Here is a 19988-nt window from a genome sequence, read left to right as displayed (position 1 = left end):
TGACGGGAAATGAAAGGGCTGTGTGGCCCTGTGCCCGGTGGGGGTGGGCCCCAAGGGTCAGGTGCACTGGGAGGGCAGTTTGTGGGAGGGGCCTGAGGTTGCCCAGCAGACATCAATTAAGCCCCTACTGTGTGCAGTAGCAAGCCTGCCCTTCCCCAACCCTGCAGCAGATGTACCTGGCTCCAGTCCCCTCTCTCCCAACCTCCTGGTGCCTGTGTGTGTCTTCTGCTGTCCCCCTTACTGGCCCCGGGCTCCCAAGGGGCGTCTGTGTGTCTCTTGGGCATGTTAGGTCCCCAGTTTCCAGCAGAGGCCTTAACATACAGAAGGTGCTCAATCATGGCTACAGAATGGTGGACCTGGACAAAACCCCGAGGGCTGACTCAGCTCTCAGACTTGGCATCCACCTCTGATCTGTGGTAAGGGCAGGAGCCCCTGTTGCCTGCCACACTCCCTCACCCCCAGAGCTCAGGCCTTCCTTACTGATCACCTGATCACGTCACTCCACCCCCTCCCTCCAAGGTGGGTAAACTGAGGCCCAGAGCACAGACAGGAGGGTTCTAGATTCTGGGCCCTTCCCACAGCCCCATCATGGACCTGACTTCATCCACACATCCATCTGTCCATCCCTACCTGGGGTCTCTGGGTGGGGCCCCACCCTACCCATTCCCCTCCCCACCCATCCCCTCCCCGCCTGTGCCTCCCTGTGTGGCAGTGTGGGCGGATCTGTGAATGGGGGCAGTGGGGTGGCCCCCAGGGAGGCGCTCAGCCCACCTGGGCAACGGCTGCTGATGCTGAGTCATCCTGGGCTCAGGCCCCAGGCCCAGATAATGCGGGGAGGGGCTTTATCAGCCGGAGGCCCGGGGAGTGGGGGAGTGGGGAACCATCTTGGTTGAGCGAGGAGTGTGCCCTCTTCCTCCTTGCTTCCCTTAGTGGGTGCCTGCTGTATACCGGGTCCAGCCACTGTTCCCGATTCTACCCTGGGGACTCTCATCCGAGTGGGAAGAAGAGAAAGAAACCAGCCCCAGAAGAGGCGCAGAATCACCTGAGCTGTGACATGCTGGGGCTGGGGTGCAGAGAGGGTTGTTGGGGCCACTGCCCTAGCTTGGGGGTTAGAGCAGGAGCCAAAGAGGCTAAGGGTGGAGGGGGGGTGTGGGTGGGGGACTGTGGTGCAGAGGCTCCAGGCAGGACTGGGTTGGGAGCAGGGAGACCAGCCCTGGAGAGAGACAAGGTGCAGGTGCCCTGGGGGCCAGTACCCTCCCTCCCCAGCCTGGCGGGCAGGAGGTCTGGGTCTCCTGATAGCACCAGGGAGCCAAGGGCAGCTTGGAGGAGAGGAGACACAGTCTGACACTGAGGTAAAGCTTAGAAGCTTCCCACACCTTCCACCCTGGGAGGATGTGAGGGGGAAGTGTCCTCATTCTCCTTGGCGTCCTGTGGGGGAACATGGGGGATAAAAACTGCAGCCTTCTCTGCTCTTTTGCTGCAGTTTCAGTTTGCTCACAGGAGTCACAATGAATCCATTCTTATCCAAAACCCAAAGCATATAGAAATAGGTGCGATCACACAGTATGTTCTTACCAGCATGATTCATAACAATAGCCAAAAAGTGGAAATAACGCAAATGCCCATCAATGGTGAATGAACAAACACACATGTCCCTCCACACATGGGAGCATCACTCAGTCATAAAAAAGAGAGAAGCAGCACCATATACTCGCTACCACGTGGACGGACCTGGAGACCACAATGCTCAGTGAGAGAAGCAGACACAGAAGGACACACAGTGGGTGATTCCATGGATGGGAAACGTCCAGAACAGGCACATCCACAGACACAGAGAGTGGATTCCTGGTTGTCAGGGGCTGGGGAGGGGGTAAGGTGACTTCTGATGGAGATGGGGCTTCTTTTGGGGAGATGGAATGTTCTGGAAATTGAGGTTCTGGAACTAGACAACTATGTTAGTGCGCTAAAGGCTACTGAGTTGTTCACTTTAAAATGGTGAATTCAGACAAAAAAAAAGAAAAAAGGAGTTCCCGTCATGGCGCAGTGGTTAACGAATCCGACTAGGAACCATGAGGTTGCGGGTTCGGTCCCTGCCCTTGCTCAGTGGGTTAATGATCCAGTGTTGTTGTGAGCTGTGGTGTAGGTTGCAGACGTGGCTCGGATCCAGCGTTGCTGTGGCTCTGGCGTAGGCCGGTGGCTGCAACTCCGATTCAACCCCTAGCCTGGGAACCTCCATATGCCGTGGGAGCGGCCCAAGAAATAGCAAAAAAAAAAAAAGGTGAATTCCATGTTACATGACTTTGATCTTTGTAAATATATTTTTTTAAAGATTTGGGGCAAAGCAGGAGCGGTTAAGGCCCTAAGGCCTTGCCTGCAGTCTCCCCCACTCTCCAGCTCCCCTGTTTATCATCTTTTCCCAGAACCCCTCTGATGGTCAGGGCTCCTGGACGGCCTGTGTTCTCGCTGTTCCACTGCGGGCAGCGGGGGCGGGAAAGGCCGTGAGGAAAGATGTCAGTGTGCGGCTCCCGTCAGCCAAATGGGACAAAAGTGCAAAAACGGGCCTTGTTAAACCTGTTCCCGAGCCTCCCCTGGCCACATCCGTGTCTGCCTGCCGAGGAGAAGGCCAGTCCTTCTCTGGGGCAGGGGGCTCGCCCATCCCCGGAACCCGGTTTCTCCTGATTTTGGTCCCTGTCGTGGCTGCCCAGTGGCCTCCATCCGAAGTGGGGCCCCGTGGACTTTGGAGCCGCCTGGGTGGCGGGAGGGGGCTGAGCCGACACTGTTAAAGGGGCAAAGGTCCTCCTGGGGGCCCAGGGGCTGGCGGTTACTTTACAGCCAGGGCCCCTCGGCCTTGGCCCGATGCCACCCTGGGCCCCGCACTGTCCGCCAGGGCTGGGGATGCGGCGCCACTGCCCAGGAAGGTTCTCTCTGTGTGGAGCCCTAGCGGCGCCCCTCCCCGCTGCAGGCCCCCCGCCTCAGTTTGCTGGGGGCTGAGGGCCTCCTTTTCCACGCTAGCAGGTGGGCGCCTGAGGGGTCTGCTGTCCTTCCTTGCAGGGCAGCTGCGGGGGGGGGGGTTCCCCACAACAGGGGGTGATCTCTGCCTGGTCAGCAGCACAACCCACTGACCTGCCGCCACGAGAGCCTCTCACAGCCGGTGGTGGTGAAAATGCTCAGGGTTCGCCACAAACAAGAATTTCCTGTTTGCCCCTCGGCACTTGGGGGAGGGGGAGGTTATCTCACTTTTTCCTCCCGGCCCCTCCCCCACCCACCACCTGAGCCCCAGCCTGCCTGCTTTATCTGCTTCCTCCTGCAGACCTGCCCCTCGCCCTCCTTTGCGGGGTCGGGGGGAGTAGGGGGGTATGGGAGGGGTGTCCCTCAGAAGGTCCCCCCTCCCTCCCCCCAGGCCTCTTCCCCACCCCCACCCACCCCCACCCCAGCACTGGGCCCAGAGCCAGGCAGGTGTCTGGCCTTTTGGCCTTTCTTGCTCATCATCTGCTGACTGTGGTCAAGTGTCTGCTGAGAAATGCACATGTGGCATGAGGCTGGGTTGTGTCTTAGCTGCGTGGGAAACTGAGGCAGGGGAAGGGGTCAGGGAGGGGAGGGGGAGCCCCGGGGAGATCTGGAAAACTGCATTCCAGGGGAAGGAGCAGTGGCTGGAAAGCCCTGAGGTGAGGCCCTGCCAGTGTGGCCCAGAAAGCAGGACCAAGCCCAAGGCCCTCAAGCAGAGGGAGGTGAGGGCAGGGAGGTGACAGGCCAGCAGTGACTGCAGGGGAAGTGAGATCCTTGGTGGGGTGCTGGGGAGCCATGGGAGACTGTGGAGCAGGGGAGGGTCTCCTTCAGACCACCTGGGAAGGCCCCTCTGGCTGCTTGGCTCTGTCTGGTCTGTGCTTCAAGTTTTCTGTCTGTGAAGTGGGTGGAGTGGGGGTGGGGAGGACCGACACGTGGGCGGATAAGTAGCTGGACACGGTCTCTGGGCAGGGGCCCCAACTGGCAGGTAGAAATCAGGAGGGGAGGCCCCCAGCCCAGGCTTGTACACACTCAACCTCCCCGAGGCTTGGGCAGGAGGTGAAGCCAGTGGGGCAGGCGCCAGATGCCCTCAGACTGTTGCCTGCCCGCTGCTGAGACACAGCTGGCCCAGAGCGTGGGTCATATACGACACATCTCAGAGCTGGGAGGGAATACAGGGGTCCCATCTCCACGTTGCCCTAAGAAATCTAGGTCCACTTAAGGAGCATTTATTAAGTAACTGCTGCGTGCCTAATTCTAGACACTGGAAACAAAGCAGACAAGATCCTGAACGCCTCTACCAGGGCAGAGAGGCAGGAGACCAGACCAGTGTGTAAATCTACACGGCCCCGTGGAGCAGGGGACAGTGTGTAAATCCATGCGTCTCTGTGGTGCTGGGGACAGTCTGTAAATCCACGCAGCTCGGTGGTGCACAGGAGAGCTGCCTACTGCAGAGGAACCTGCTGCAGGTGACAACACAGTGCCTGCTAGGCCCATGGGGAGCCCTGGGGCACAGCCAGGACAGGATGCATTCCAGGTGAGGAGCTGCCAGGTCAAAGCCTGGCCGCAGGACCACTGCCCCTGGCGGGTTTGAGAAGCAGCAAGAGGCCGGTGAGAGGTCAACTGGGAGCGGAGCCTGAGGGTCTTGGGGACCTTGTGGCTGAGGGAGTTGAGATGTCTTCAGAACAGAAAGGTGCGGGAGCCTGACCTGGTGACCAGAGTGCCCGGTAGCCCCAGGAAAATCAGGCCTTGGTCGGGGGTGGGGGCAGGGGGACAGTTTTTATCTCAGGCCTCAGCCTGAGGGAGGGCTTTCCTGAGGTTTGACCCAACCTGCAGCCTGGGTTTGCAGCTCTGGTCGTCAGGAAAGGGGCAGGCTGTCAGCCCGAGAATCAGGTGGGCCCGAGGCCTGGGCATGGCCCAGCTGCATGGCTTGAAAGCCTTGTAAGAGCTGGCAGCTGGGCTCAGTGGCTCACAAGGGGAGGGGGGCTGGACCTGGCCCCCAGCTCTCCCATCTCCATCTCCAAGGCCTGGTGGGCAGCTCTAGCCGACAGGGCAGGACCCACCCCGCAGGGGTGCGGAACTTGGGGCCAGAGCCCCATAAAGCCAGGGTAGCCTTTACTGCCCGTCTTTGTCGCCGGCTGCCCACAGCAACAGCCATTAAAGCGGCCTCCTCTGCTGGCAGCTGGGGACCTGCCCACCCCCTTTATGGCCTCACACAATGCTCCGGCCTCATGGGGGTGGGGGGGTCTGGCCCGATGCCTGCCCACCATTTGGCCTGGGGGTTACGGCCACTCCCCCATAAGCTGGCTCCCTCTGCCTGCTGGCTGTTCTCGGCCCTGAGCCTCAGTTTCTCCACCTGGAGCTTGCGGGTCGTGATTGTTCCAAAAGCTCGGGGTGAAGCTAGGGTGTCGACCCACCGTCCTCAAAAGATAGGGACACTGAGGAAGGAGGGGCCCTGCCATGTCTCATGGGGGCTGGGCTTGGAGAGGGTTCAGCTTGGGAGGGGTTCCCCCGGCACCGGGGGTTGGGATCTCAAGGGAGAAGATGTCTGGAGGGGTCTGAGCTTCCCAGAGGGTCCTAACAGATGACTGCGAACTGGATGGCCTAGAACAACAGGACAGGGTTTACTCTCCGTCTGAGGTCAGGGTATGGCAGGGCCGTGCCTCCCCCAGAGGCTCCGGGGTGGGGTGGGGGGAGCCCTCCCCCTCTTCAGGCTTCTGGGGGCCCCAGGTGCCCCTTGGCCTGTGGCCGCATCAGCCCAGCCTCTGCCTTGTCTCCCCGTGTCTGTACCCCTCTCCTCCTCGTATGAGGACAGCAATCACTGGACTCAGAGCCACCCACTCTGGGGCCTCGTCTTAAAGACATCTGCAAAGACCCATTTCCACGTGGTTCCGAGTGGATGGGAATTGGAGGGTAGATCCCTCACGAGCCTGGTTTCTTCTCTGCCCATGTTGCAGCTGAGAAAATCAGCGTTCACGTAATGAGCACTAATGAAGCAACTGCTGTGTGCTCAGTCCCATTTTCTGCACTGGGAACAAAACACAAAATCCCCGACATTCCACCAGGCCAGCTGGACAGGAAGCCAGACGAGTGTGTGGATCACACGGCTCTGATGAAGGGGCTGAGGAAGAGTGGGGTGAGGGGCGCACCTGGGGCTGGGGGGCCTTGTGGGCTGGGGCGGTGGAGGGGGCTGGCCGGGGGCACGCCCACAGGACGGTCCACCTGCAGGCCCCGCACCCCTCAGGCAGGGGAAATACAGGGCCTCTCTGACCATCATAAATCAGTGTAGGAATGCAGCTGGCCTGCCTGGCTCAGGCAGGGCGGAGACAAAGGCCCGGCCTCGACCACCCAGGTCTGGGCCCCTGGCTCCCCCAGCCGGCACCCTACAGGCCGCATCTTGTCTCCATTACACGGATGGGGAAGCTGAGGCCCAGGGAGGGGCAAGATCACCACCCCGAGGACCCTGCCTCCCCCTGCACGCTGATGACAGATTATTCCAGCTGGAGCTAATTGGTGGGTTTCAAGGCCCCCCATAGCCCTGCTCCCTCTGTCCAGGCGGCCATGGGGGCTGGATTCCCTGGAGCTTGATTTTGAAGCCTGCTCTTTGCACGGCCCCTCCTCAGCAAGTATTCCCCCGCAACGTTACCCTCTACTGATCTCTGCTGGCTTCCCCCGCCCGCCAGCACCTGAGAGCTGATGATCAAGGAGGCGGGGTCCCCCCTGAGACCCTTGAGCAAGGCCCTCCCTCCTCGATGACTAGTGAACCCAGGCAGGGGGTGCCCAGGTCCTGGCTCGGGTCTCAGGCCTGCCTCCATTTTCATCTACAAAATGGAACACATGCATGGGACTTGGTGGACTGGGCAGGGGCATCCACCATCCTCATGGTGGCAGTTGTTGGGGTGGGACGAATTGCGTCTCTCAAAATGACATATCAAGCCTGTGAATGGGACCCCATCAGGGACTAGTGTCTTTGTAGATGTGATGAGGGATGGAGACGAGGCTGGCTGGCCTGCCAGTAAGTGGGCGTCGTGAGAAGAGAGGGATTTGGACACTGCCGCACAGGGAGGCCACAGCAGGATGGGGCAGAGGCTGGGCTCAGGCAGCTATAAACCCAGGACACCTGGGCCCCAGAAGCTGGAAGGGGCAGGAGAAACCCTCCCCTGGAGGCTCTGGAGGGAGCACAGCCCCACTACACCTGGTTCTCAGTCGTCCGGCCTGTGGAACCATGAGAGATCCGTTTCTGTTGCTCAAGCTGAGTGTGCGGTCAGCTGCTGCGACCGCCCCAGGACAGGTGTCTGCATGTCCTGGTCAGACTGGCGGGCAGGCTCACCGTCTGCACAGATGTTTGGACTCTGGTGGAGGGGCCAGGGATCTGGGGCTGGGAGCCATGATGCCTGTCCCTACCAGCAGTCCTCTCAGCTGGCCCTCTGTGCCATGTGGACGTAGCACCCGCATCCACTAACCCACCTCCTCCCTGCCCTCGCAGCTCTACGAACTGGACGGGGACCCCAAGAGGAAAGAGTTCCTAGACGACTTGTTCAGCTTCATGCAGAAGCGAGGTGAGGTCTGCCTGTGGGAAGTCATGGGAAATGAGCATGTGGGAGGAGGTCCTGCTAGCCACTGCCCAGGGCAGGTGTGCCAGGGTGGCAGTGAATGAGTTCTCCGTGGCTGAAGGCATCCAAGGATGTCTGTGCCATGGGGGTGATGGGTCAGAGAAGCAGCAGCCAGTCCTGCCATGGGTATCTGACAGAAGAGACATAGGCCAGCCCTGCAGGTCTGATGGGGGAGGCACAGCCCAACATTGAGAGTCCAAAGGAGGAGGCATAGTTGTGAGAATCTAAAGGGGAAGTCCTTGGGTAAGGGGCGTCTCAGATCCCCAACCCGAAGAACTGACAGTCCAGGATCCCGCACAGTGGGGCCAGCCTCTGTCTGGGGAGCAGGGTTGGATTCCCAGGCAGGCAGATGGATGCTGGGACCTCAGTTCCACCATCTGTAAGATGGGCCACAAACACTCTCCTCCGCGTGGCAGTGTGCTGGACAGGCCAAGTGCTGGGGCCACAGTTACTAAGCACCAACAGTGTACTGGGCCCAAGCCATCTCTGTTCACCCACCCCCTGGAGTCTAGGGTAAGGCAGATGCCAGACGCCACCTTGAGAACAGCAACTGGGGACAGAGGCCAGGCATGAGGGGACAGTGGGGTTCAACGGAAGCATGCATGGTGAGCCAGGACCAGAGAGGACTGGGGTGGGGTAGGGACCCAGAGGGTCCCCAGGGCATGCACCTCAGCTTCATGCCACCTGGGGTCAGAGAGACCCAGGTCTGACCTTGCCAGCCAGATGGTGGTGGAGGGGGCTAGCTAGGAGCACCCACTGCAGGGTGGGGCTCATTTCTCTCATACACCCTACCTTGACAGCCCCCAGTAGGGGCTATGAAGAGCAGCCCCACTGTTCAGGGGAGGAAACTGAGGTCTGGAGAGGGGGTGTGGCCTCTGAGCCACAGAGGCAGGAAGGGGAGGGGCTGGGGGGGTGCAGGGTCTCCTGGCTGCAGGGGCCAGCCTGGCGGCTTCTTTGTCCAGGGCCTCTGGCTGCCCCTCCCTGCCAGCAGCTTCTGTAAACACAGGCACAGCCAGGCTCAGGAAGGAGATGAAAGGGGAGGGGGACATGGCTTCCACGTTAACCCCTCCTGTGCCGGTTCTGGGGTGGGGGCCCCTCTCCTGTTATCGTCCAGTCCAGGCCTAGCCAGGCCTCCTGCCCCCTTGTGTGGTCAGAGAGATCTTACCTCGCCCTTTATCTTCCTGTCTACACCTACCAGAGCCCCCCTCCCCCCCCCACCCCCACAGTGGGGCTCCAAGCTCCTAGGCCTGGAGCCATGTGGGAAGTGTGGTGAGCTGCCCCGGAGTGGAGTGTAGATGAGGTTGGGCTCCTTGGGGGCCCCAGCCCCTGGCCAGACAGGGCTTCCAGCAGTCAATGTTCAGCCCTGTCTCCCTCACCAAACCAGGTGCTCCTGGAGGGCAGGAAACAACAAACTCCTATGCATCCCTCAAAACCCAGCTCCAAGGTCCTCTCTTCCCCACTGTTCTTTCCTCTGTATTTGGGGTGGGGGGCTGTGGGACTGAGACTCTGGACATCATATCCAGCATCCCATAAGCCCCTTCCTTTTCACTCCATAAGGAAAGTTAATGTTTTCCCCACATCACAAAAGCCTCCAACTGAATCTCAGAATTCTCTAGGGGCTGGAAATGGAGAAGGGGGTCCTGCCTGCACCCCACCCTCCTGCTGTTTCCTTGACAACCTCTCCACCCTTCCTTATCGCCCCCACTGCCTGCCTCCATCAATGCCTCTCTGTGCTCTCCCAGCCCCCTCTCCTTCTATAAACATCCGCCCAGGCCCCGCCTGCTGCAGAGCCAGGGCCCAGGGGCCCAGGAGGACCTTTGGTGTAATCCCTTCTGTTCTTTTTCCCAGTGCAGAGCCTAAACCAGTGTCAGGGTGGCCCATCTCCGGGGCTGGCTGCGCCACTGACACCTGGTGTTACTTTTCTCCCTCCTTTCTGGACTGGAAGTTGAAGCAGGTGCGGTGGGGGAAGGCCCATCATCCCCGCCCTTCCCCCCAGCTTGTCTTCATTTGCTGGGGATTTTGCAACCTGGGAAGGGCCCGGAAGTGGCTGAGGTTGGCAGGAGGTGGTTCCTGGATGTCCAACCTGGGGGGTAGTGGTGGAACAGGAACTGGGTCTCAGGTACAGGGCATGCTCCAGGATAGGGGCAGGGAGCTGACTCCTCTCAAGCTGGATGTTTCTCTAGGGAGTCCCATCCTGGAGCCTCCCTCTGTCCACCTCTGCAGGGGCAGCCCATGTGCCCCAGGAGCTGGGATGTCAGCCTCCACTGTTGTTGACTGAGCACCTGCTATGTGTCAGGCTGGGCACCCGGGGACCACATGTGAGCAGGACAGCGGATGGTGGCCCCAGGCAGTAAAGTGGGAATCTCACTGCCAGGGAGGAAGGTTTAAAGGGGTGCGTCTCCACCCTCGGCCAGGAAGGTGCCAGTTAGGCTGAGCTGAGACCAAAGGGCTCCTGCAGCAGGGGGCTTCTAGGTGAGAGGAGGACAGTATGTGCAGAGGCTTGGGGCATCAAGTGGGCAGAAGAGAAGAGCAGGCCTGTCTACAGGGAGGAGCCTCCCTCCCCAGGCTGCCCACCTCCCCACTCGCTAAGCAGCCAAGTGGATTATCCCAGCCCTCCCTCCCCCACCGCACAGCCCCAGGGACCTGGAGGCAGTGGCCTCAGGGAGCACAGCAGAGCTGTTGTGGCAGCTGTTGTGCCTGTAGTAGGAATAACAAAGGCTGTGTTTTTCGTGCCCCAGGGTTGGCCCCCCAGTACCCCATTGATCTCCCTCTGTGAGGTCAGCATGAGACCAGGCCACTGGCTGAGAAACTGAGGTGGAGCTCCCTCCTCAGGGCTCTCAAGCGGGGGTCTCACCTGAGTGCCCCTGTCCCCAGGGGACGCTGGGTGATGTCTGAGACGGAGCGGTAGTCACCCTGGGGGCTCCTGGTGCCCAGTGGGTGGGGCAGGGATTCTGCTTCACGCCCCGCTGCACCCAGGGGGGCAGGCTCCAGAGAGTGACCCGCCCTGAGTCAGCAGTACTGGGTGGGGGTGGGGGGACCACAGCACCCACCTCAGCGCACTCTTGTCCTCCCGCAGGGACGCCCGTGAACCGCATCCCCATCATGGCCAAGCAGGTGCTGGACCTGTTTATGCTGTACGTGCTGGTAACAGAGAAGGGTGGCCTGGTGGAGGTCATCAACAAGAAGCTGTGGCGTGAGATCACGAAGGGCCTCAACCTGCCCACATCCATCACCAGTGCTGCCTTCACCCTGCGCACCCAGTGAGTGCCTGCTGGGGCCACAGGCCACCGCCACAAGCCCCAAGGGAGGGGACCGGCGGGGTGGGGGTCATGGGATGTCTTGGTCCCCAGGCTGTGTCAGCTGAGTCTTAGAGGATGAGCAGGGTGGTAGTCCAGGCGATGGGACAGGCATCGAGACACGGGGAACAGCATAAGCAGAGAGTACGGCTCAGAGGGCACCGGGTGCTTCCTGGGCAGTGACACGTGATGGGGCCTGGGTGGTAGTGCCGCCTCAGGGGGTGCTCTGCTTTTTGCAAACCCCAGAGGTGGCCCAAGTGCCATTCTGTCCCCTTGCCCCTACCCACAGGTACATGAAGTACCTGTATCCCTATGAGTGCGAGAAGCGTGGCCTCAGCAACCCCAACGAGCTCCAGGCGGCCATCGACAGCAACCGGAGGGAGGGCCGGCGCCAGAGCTTTGGGGGCTCCCTCTTCGCCTACTCGCCGGGCGGGGCCCACAGCATGCTCTCCTCACCCAAGCTGCCTGTGCCCTCCCTGGGCCTGGCTGCCAGTACCAACGGCAGCTCCATCACTCCTGCCCCCAAGATCAAGAAAGGTGAGGGCCACACGGGGTCTGGGACCTGCACCTGACTCAGCTTCAGCCTGGTGGTGTGACCCAAGGGGGGAGTGCCTTTTCCCCCCACTCTGGCTAACCAGGATGATGGACCATAAAGTTGGCATGGAAGAGGGCAACCAACCTGCAAGTGCCATGCCCACAGCAGACACTGCTAATCAATTGCCATTTTTCCATCCCCAGACTCACAGCAGGTAGTCCTCTCTAACCAGTTTGTATCGCCTAAACCTGTGCCCTTAACAGACATTATCAATCAATAGTTTTCTCCTCCAGTTCTATGGCAAGGCAGACATTGCAAATCAAGTGCAATTTCCCCATCCTATGCCCATGGCAGACATTAGTAAAATTAATCACTGTTTTCTCAGTCTCCATTGAGGCAGACATTATTCCTTGAGACATTATTAGCCTTTTCTGATCCCGTGGCAGACATTGCTAACTGTTTCTTTATAGCATTGGCCCAGCCTTCTGCCTATGGCTGATGCTTTTAATCACTATTGGTAGTCCTTTTCACATGACAGATATTACTAGTTGATCACTGTATTCTTTTCACTTTGAGCTTTAGAATTCTTTTTTTCTCTTTTATTTTTTTTTTTCCTTTTTTGGCCACCCTGTGGCATATTGAGTTCCCAGGCCAGGGATCAGATCCAAGCTGCAGATGTGACCTACACCACAGCTTCGGCAATACCAAATCCTTTAACCCACTCTGCCAGGCCAGAGATCAAACCTGCGTCCTGGCACTGCAGACACCACTGATCCCATTGCACCACAGCAGGAACTCCTAGAATCCTTCTTGACACACAGTCCCAGCAGATACCAACAGTGTACGGCCGATCTATTGAATTGACCCTTAACCATCACCAGAGCCCAGGTGCAGCTCACTGCCCTTTCTTCTTCTTCTTTGTTCTTTTTGTTCTTTTATGGCCACACCTGCAGCATATGGAAGTTCCCAGGCTAGGAGTTGAATCAGAGCTGCAGCTACCGCCCTACACCACAGCCACAGCTACTCAGGAACCAAGCCACATCCTCGACCTACGCCACAAGCTATGGTAACACCGGATCCTTAACCCACTGAGCAAGGCCAGGCATCGAACCCTGCATCCTCATGGATACTAGTTGGGTTTGTTACCACTGCACCACCACGGGAACTGCTCACTGCCCTTTCTCAGTCCAGCTTTCCTTAACAAGTCAGGTGGGGAGATTATGCCTTCCTTGTAGAATTGTGGTGGAGCCTTCAGGGTGTAAAATGCCCAGCATTCAACAGGCCTGATTCTCCAGCTGCCTGGTAGAGAGCCCCCCACCTCTAGTCCCCATCCATGGCAAACATCACCAGCCAGTCAGTCTCTCCTCCCAAGCCTCTGAATCCTTCCTAACACAGAAGTACCACCAGCACATGTGGCGGCCCGGCCTCAGGCAGGTGGGTGCGCCTGTCTGAGTTCCCATTTCTCATCTGCCACATAGGCTGCGTGGCTTGGCTCAGGGATCCAAGGCAATCCTGGCTGCGCCCCCGGAAAAAGGTTCTGGTCAGATCTAAGTTGACTGGGGAGTTCCAGGGCACACATCAATGTGATGAGGCATTCACTGTGTGCAAGGGCCTGTGCTGGAGCTGACAAGACCCGGTGGAGCTCACAAGCAAGCCAGGAGAAGCTGGTTGTGACGATCTGAGGGGGCTCCTGAGGCGGTGGGCTTTTGGCCGAGTCCAACAGAGGACCCAAGCAGGGAGGGCTACAGAAACTCTGGGGCAGGGGACCCAGAATGGAGAGGCAGTGCCAGGCTACCAGGGGTAGACACAGGCAGATGAGTCGGGAGAAGAAGAGACAACAGGTCACGATGGGACCAGTGGGTGGGAACGTTGTTTCCACCCCAGGAGAAGGGCATGGTTAGGAGCTGGTTTTGGAGTTGGGCTGCATGGGTTGAAACTTCAGCTCAGCCCCTCTTCAGTTCTGTGGCCTCAGGAAAGTTATCCATCCTCTCTGAGCCTTGGTTTCCTCAGTGGTAAAATGGAAGGAGATAAGGGTATCTAGATAGACCTGGGGTTGTTGAGATAGTTCCTTTTAAGTGCTTTAGATAAGCCATGTGGTGAGCTTTTCTTGTAGCTAGGTTGTTTTGTTTTGTTTTTTAATTTTTATTGAAGGGAGTTCCCTGGTGGCCTAGTGGGTTAAGGATCCAGCTTTGTCACTGCAGCAGCTGAGGTCACTGCCATGGCACAGGTTCAACCCCTGGCCTGAGAACTTCCACATGCCATGGGCACCCTCTCCCCATTTTTTTGAAATATAGCTGATTTACAGTGTTGTGTTAGTTTCAGGTGTAAAGTGATTGTTATACACATATATAGATAAAGATCTATTTTCTTTTATATATTCTTTTTTTTACATTCTCTTCCCTTATAGGTTATTACAAGATATTGAGTATAATTCCCTTTGCTATACAGTAGGTACTTGTTGACTCTCTGTTTTATACTTGTAGTTATTAGTGTAATATGGAATACATGTTGGTTGTAGTCTCTATATATAATACTAATGCTAGGAGTTCCTGTCATGGCTCAGTGGTTAACAAATCCGACTAGGAAGCATGAGGTTGCGAATTCGATCCCTGGCCTCACTTAGTGGATTAAGGATCCGGCCTTGCCATGAGCTGTGGTGTAGATTGCAGATGTGGCTCGGATCTGTTGTCAGTGTGGCTCTGCCGTGGGCCAGCAGCTACAGCTCCGATTAGACCCCCTAGCCTGGAAACCTCCACATGCCACCAGTACGGCCCTAGAAAAGACAAAAAACAAAACCAAAAAAAACTATTCCATCCACTTCTCTGAAGAAGGAGTAAGTACCCCATCAGTGGATGTATTCAAGGGTGTATATTTCTGCCTTGGGTGGGAAGCAGACACTGGAACACCTCTGTTCCCTTCTGGCCACCAACCCCTCTTCTCTCCCTTCTAGAGGAGGACTCAGCCATCCCCATCACAGTCCCTGGCCGCCTGCCAGTCTCCCTGGCAGGCCACCCCGTAGTGGCGGCCCAGGCAGCAGCAGCTCAGGCAGCCGTGGCGGCACAGGCAGCTGCCCTGGAACAGCTCCGGGAGAAGCTGGAGTCCGGGGAGCCTCCAGAGAAGAAGATGGCTCTGGTGGCAGAGGAGCAACAGCGGCTCATGCAGCGAGCGCTACAGCAGAACTTTCTGGCCATGACGGCCCAGCTGCCTATGAGCATCCGGATCAACAGCCAAGGTACCACCCCAGCACTCAGACCCTCTGTGCTTCCTGCATGCGGAACAAGAATGAGGGCCTTGGAGCCAACATATGTAAAGAGTGCCTGCAGATCAATAAGAAAGAAAGGCAAACAAACCAGTAGAAGAAATGGGCAGCCATGACTAGTAAATTGATAGGAAAAACTGTTCAGCTCTATCTAGTTGGGGTCTGCAAGTTAAAGAGGAGATACCCGTTTTCACCCATTAGAGTTTGATAATATCAAATGTTGGTCAGGATGTGGGGAAATGGGCCCCCTTGGTCCTGCTGCTGGGAGTGCAAATGGGCAACAACTCGACAATATTTGAAAATGGAAAATGCTAGACTTCCCTGGTGGCTCAGCAGGTTAAGGGTCCGGTATTATCCCTGCTGTGGCTCGGGTCACTGCTGTGGCGTGATCCTTGGCCTGGGAACTTCTGCATGTCTCGGGCACAGGCCAAAAAAAAAAAATTCTTAAGTATTTCTTGAGTACCTGAGTACCTTCTGTATGCACTGCAGACAGATCCAGTCCATAGCTCTCTGAAGTTTCTCGTCTGTGGGGGTGACCCACCTGTATCAGGTGGGTTCGTGATTACAAAGGGTGGTTTTTCTTCTTCCCTCAGCCTCTGAAAGCCGCCAGGACTCAGCTGCAAACCTGACCAGCACCAATGGCAGCAACAGTATTAGCATGTCAGTAGAGATTAACGGAATCATGTACACAGGTAGGACCACCCGGCCCCCACGCCCACCTTGACCATGTCTCCGAAGTCCTGGTTGCCCCCAGTGTGGCCTTCTTGAGCCCAGACCTCCTCCCTTCAGAGACCCAAGTGAAATAGCCTATGTTGAATACTTAGGACAGTGCTCAGCACATAGAAAGTGCTCAGAAATGCATATCAAGTATTCCTTATCATTTTGCAAGTGATGTTTGCAAGTTCCTTCTAAAAAATGATCAGGAGTTCCCATTGTGGCTCAACAGTAATGAACCCCGACTAGTATCCATGAGGATGTGGGTTCAGTCCCTGGCCTCGTTCAGTGAGTTAAGTATCTCTTGTTGCTGGGAGCTGTGTTGTAGGTTGCAGACGTGGCTCAGATCCCTCGTTGCTGTGGCTGTAGTCTAGGCCAGTAGCTGCAGCTTCCATTCAACTCTGAGCCTGGGAACTTCCTACACCACATGTGCGGCAAAAAAATAAAAATTAAAAAGTGTGATCAGGGAATACCTGTTGTCGCGCATCGGAAACAAATCCAACTAGGAACCATGAGGTTGCGGGTTTGATCCCTGGCTTCACTCAGTGGGTTAAAGATCCAGCATTGCTGTGAGTTGTGGTGTGGGTCGCAGACACAGCTCGGATCTGGCTTTGCTGTGGCTGTGGTGTAGACTGGCAGCTGTAGCTCCAATTAGACCCCTAGCCTGGGAACCTCCATATGCCGCAGGTGTGGCCTTAAGAAAAAAGGAAAAAAAAAATTGTGATCAGGCCCATGGCTCCTACTGGCCACCAGGTGGTGCTGTCGATATGGGATAGCTTGGTTGCTGTGCCCACCCCCACCATGGTAGGAGGCTATTGGTGTCCTAGCTGGTCTGGGTGGATTTTGCAGGAATCCCTTGTACCTGTCACACAATCTTTTTAATTTTCATGACTTGTCTCTCCTCCTGTCCTTGCACCAGGAGTGCTGTTCGCCCAGCCACCGGCCCCCACGCCACCCTCAGCTCCCAGCAAAGGTGGAGGTGGCGGCAACCGGGGAGGAAACAGTGGGACCAGCAGCAGCAGCAGCAGCAGCAGCACCGGCAGTGCAGGCAGCCAGGCCGGGCCAGCAGGGTTGTCTGCACCTACCACATCTTCTACCTCAAATAACTCATTGCCTTAACCGCAACACTCCCCACCCTGGGAGCCTGCCAGACTGGGCAGGGGGTCGAGGTGGGCCAAGCAGGGGCCGGGATGGCGGAAGATACGGGTGGGGAGGGGAGAGATCCACATAGGAGCCACAGCTAACGCCAAAAAGAAGAGAAAAATATATATACATATATATATATATAAAGAAAATTTAATAAAACAGGGGAAAACCAAGGAACACTTGAATTACTCAGGTTTCGGACATTCAGAGAGATGAATTGTGAGAACAGCTAAGGAAATCAGCAAGGAGAGAGGCAGATGTCTCCTAGGGCTTTCCGGCAGCCCTGGTGGACCCCCATGGACTGGTGTCTGGTGTCTGATCTGGACAGGCCGATCCTGTTTACCTCATACATCCCTGCACTGTTTTTTCATTTTTATGTTTTTTTTTTGTTTGTTTTGTTTTGTTTTCTGTTCATCACACACTTACCACACCCAGCTCCTTGTGTTGAATGAAACCCCTGAGCCAAGATCAGTTGAATTTTTTTTGCGTGTTGCTTTCGGGAACTTTTTTTTTTTTTAAAGAAATAGCCAAATTCAAACTCTATAGGATTTTTAAGAGGTTTTGGGGGTTTTATTTTGTAAATATTCTATTTTATTCTTGGGGGAGGAATCAAACCTAGGAAAAGGATATATATATCTCTATATATTTGTGTTCATTCAGGGAAACTGAACTTGAAAAAGCAAAAAAAAAAAAAAAAGCAAAAAAAAGTAATACCTTTTTTATTTTTCCCATGACTGATTTGGGTTCGGTTGTGCGTTTCCTGTGGTGCAGTGGGCAGCTGGCCAGCGCAGGACACTGGATCCCTGGGCTAGAGCCAGCAGAGCCAATGAACTCAGGTGCTGTGGGCCGGGCTGGGGGGAGGGTGCATGCAGGGGGTGGTCTGCGGGGGAAGGGGCACAGGAATGCTGAATGGCAGGCTGATGGTGACAGCGTCGCCAGTACTTGTTCTCTTCTCATGCTCTGGGTCCTTTAGGGACCCCGGAAGTCTTAACTCCAAGGAGAAAGTGCTGGGAGGGGGCTCGGCCTGTCAGTCCCAGGCTCCTTTCTCAGGGATGAATGCAGCCTGGGGACCCCCGGGCCTGAAAGGGCTGCTTTTGGAGACTGTCGATACTGGGGGGCGGGGTGAGCCGGCCTTAGCTCAGGGCTAGGTTTTTGGGGCCGCAGCACCCTGAATACCTCACCTCCTCATCCTCGACTCCCTAACTCTGTCCCTTCTTACCTGCTAGAGGCCAGGTGCCCTGCGGTAACTAAAGGAACTAAATAGAAGCTCCTTCCTCCACGACCTGGCCCCGTCCCCCGGTCGGAAGGTGGGCTACGGCATCTGATGCACCTGTGTGGGCGGCTGGGTGGGGTTTGGGGTCCTGGGGGACCAGATAGTTGGGTAGGGCTGTGGTTCCCACACAGCGCTTTTTCACGTTTCTCTGGGGCTGGGGGAAGGGTGGGATTAGCTCAGCTGTCCCCAGGGTGAGCCTGGAATCTCTAATTGGGCCCCCGGGAGCTGGGCCTAAGGAGTCCGGAAGGGCAGGGCACCCCCTCCTCCTCGCCTCGACGCAGGCGTCACCTTGTTGCCTTGGAAACGTTGGGGGTGGTCCTGAATCCCCAGTCTCACAGGGGTTTGCCTTCGTGTGGCTCCGAGCTGTGTCTCTGGGGGGAGCCCCTTCCTTTGGTATATCTCAGGGTCTCTGACGCTCGCCCTTCCAGGAGGAGTGGCGCTGGGCACAGGGCTTTCCTCCCGCTTTTCCTTCTGGAAGGTTCTCCCCCTCCAGTCTCTCACTGCAGCGGCACAATCATTGTGGGGGGGGAGTCCTTTTGTTCCCCAGACACAATCTGCCCCCCACCCACGCTTGCTCGCCATCTTCCCGTTCTCCCCTCCTCCAACCTGACCTCGGAGCAAGGGTCGCCCTCTGGGCACCTCCCACTCAAATCTGCCGACCTTGTGGGGTGGGCGGGGGGCTGTCTGCTCTGAGTTTCTTTCTACCTCAGGTCTGACTGTTGATGCCAAAACACCCGCCCACCTGCCCCCTTCCCCAGCCACTAGCTCAGGGCTTTCAGCGGGTACTGTCCTGGGTCCCACCTTCCTGCTTCCAGGTTGCCCGCTGGCCCTAGTGTGCATAGGGGCGCCGCCCAGATCTAACTCAGGGTGTGCCTGCTGCGCAAGGCTGATTGTAGGGGACAGGTGGGGGCGTGGGCCCAGGAGGGCCACCCCCTCCCCCAAGCATGAATAGGCTTCTGGAGGGCCGCCTCGGCCTGGGGCACCCCCAGCAGCCCCTCCCACTCAACCCTGCCCTGCCGTCGCCTGTTGGGAGGGTTTCTGGTTCATCACCCTTTATGCAAACCCAGGTGGGGACAAGGGCTGTTTATTCTGGAATGGATGGGGCTTAGCAGCATGCCGTGCATGGGGACTCCCAAAACTCAGGATCAACAGGGGCACCCCTACTTTGGAGATACTTTATGGATGGGCTGCTTCTAGAACCTTCCTTGTGACCTCTATACCGGCCGCAGGGCTGTAGCTGTCCGGCTGTGGGGGGGGCGGGGGCGGGGGTAGGGGTCGGGGCACGGGGCGGTGGGTTGGTTTGTAATAGTTGTGCGTTTGTACAGTCACTTTTCTCACTGTTAGCATTTTTGCCCACTACCATCCTTTTTTTTCCTTAATTTTGCTTCTGCATTTTTTTTTTCTCAGCAAACACGAATTCAGCCTTTCATTCCTGACATGTGAAATTTCAGTTTCTCTGGGGTTTGTCAGATGGCGTGGAGACCACGCCTGAACTCAGGTTAAAGGGGGAAAAAAAACTTCCAATAAAAAGATGTAAATCTACTCTCTACCTCTGGCCGGGCCCAGCCTGCCGCCGCGCCCTGGCCGCCCTGGCCGCGGCCGGGCAGCCTGTGATGATTTATTTCAGTTTTTGCAGAACATTCAGGTATTAAAAGGGAGGGAAAAAAAAAAAAAAAAAAGACCAAAAAAAAAGGTAAAAAGAAAAAATAAGGTGTGATTTTGAAATTTAAAAGAACACTGAAAGTTTACATTTTATAACATTATTATGCAGATTGTATTTAAACTTCAGAAATATTTAAGACAATTGTAACCCTGTAAAGCTGATGAAATATTAAAACGAGACAAAACACTTCTGACTTTTAACAGAAAACGTCTCCTGTGGTGGTTTTTTTGGGTGTCGCCCCACCTCCACCAGGGACTCTGAGGCCAGGGGGCTGCTTGACACCCCACAGTGCCCAGGATGGCCCCCCACAGAGGACACCCACCTCCACACCAGCTCTCTCCCGCCTCCTCAGTGTCACCCTCCTCCTAGTGAGCAGGCATGGTCATTAGCACCTCTGTGGATGCCTGATGCACAGTCCTCTCCCAGGGATTTGGGGAAGATAAGGGGTGTGGCAGAGCCATTGTCCCCAGCCTGTTCCCCAGCCCC

The 19988-nt window shown here is 56.8% G+C and overlaps 1 protein-coding gene across 5 annotated transcripts in view; it reads left to right on the top strand.

Annotated features, from left to right (window-relative positions):
- ARID3A (AT-rich interaction domain 3A) overlaps positions 1-19709 on the top strand; it is a 36299-nt gene extending 16590 nt beyond the window's left edge. For all 5 annotated transcript variants that reach the window (XM_013994805.2, XM_013994804.2, XM_005661364.3 and 2 more), the window contains exons 4-9: positions 7490-7562; positions 10693-10876; positions 11202-11449; positions 14398-14679; positions 15300-15398; positions 16340-19709. In XM_013994805.2, coding sequence (XP_013850259.1) covers positions 7490-7562; positions 10693-10876; positions 11202-11449; positions 14398-14679; positions 15300-15398; positions 16340-16539 — 1086 coding nt within the window. In that variant the 3' untranslated portion in view covers positions 16540-19709. The remainder of the gene's footprint in view (positions 1-7489; positions 7563-10692; positions 10877-11201; positions 11450-14397; positions 14680-15299; positions 15399-16339) is intronic.

The sequence above is a fragment of the Sus scrofa genome, chromosome 2 (assembly GCF_000003025.6).
Source record: "Sus scrofa isolate TJ Tabasco breed Duroc chromosome 2, Sscrofa11.1, whole genome shotgun sequence".
Lineage (NCBI taxonomy): Eukaryota > Metazoa > Chordata > Mammalia > Artiodactyla > Suidae > Sus > Sus scrofa.
This window is presented reverse-complemented; position numbering and strand designations above follow the sequence as displayed.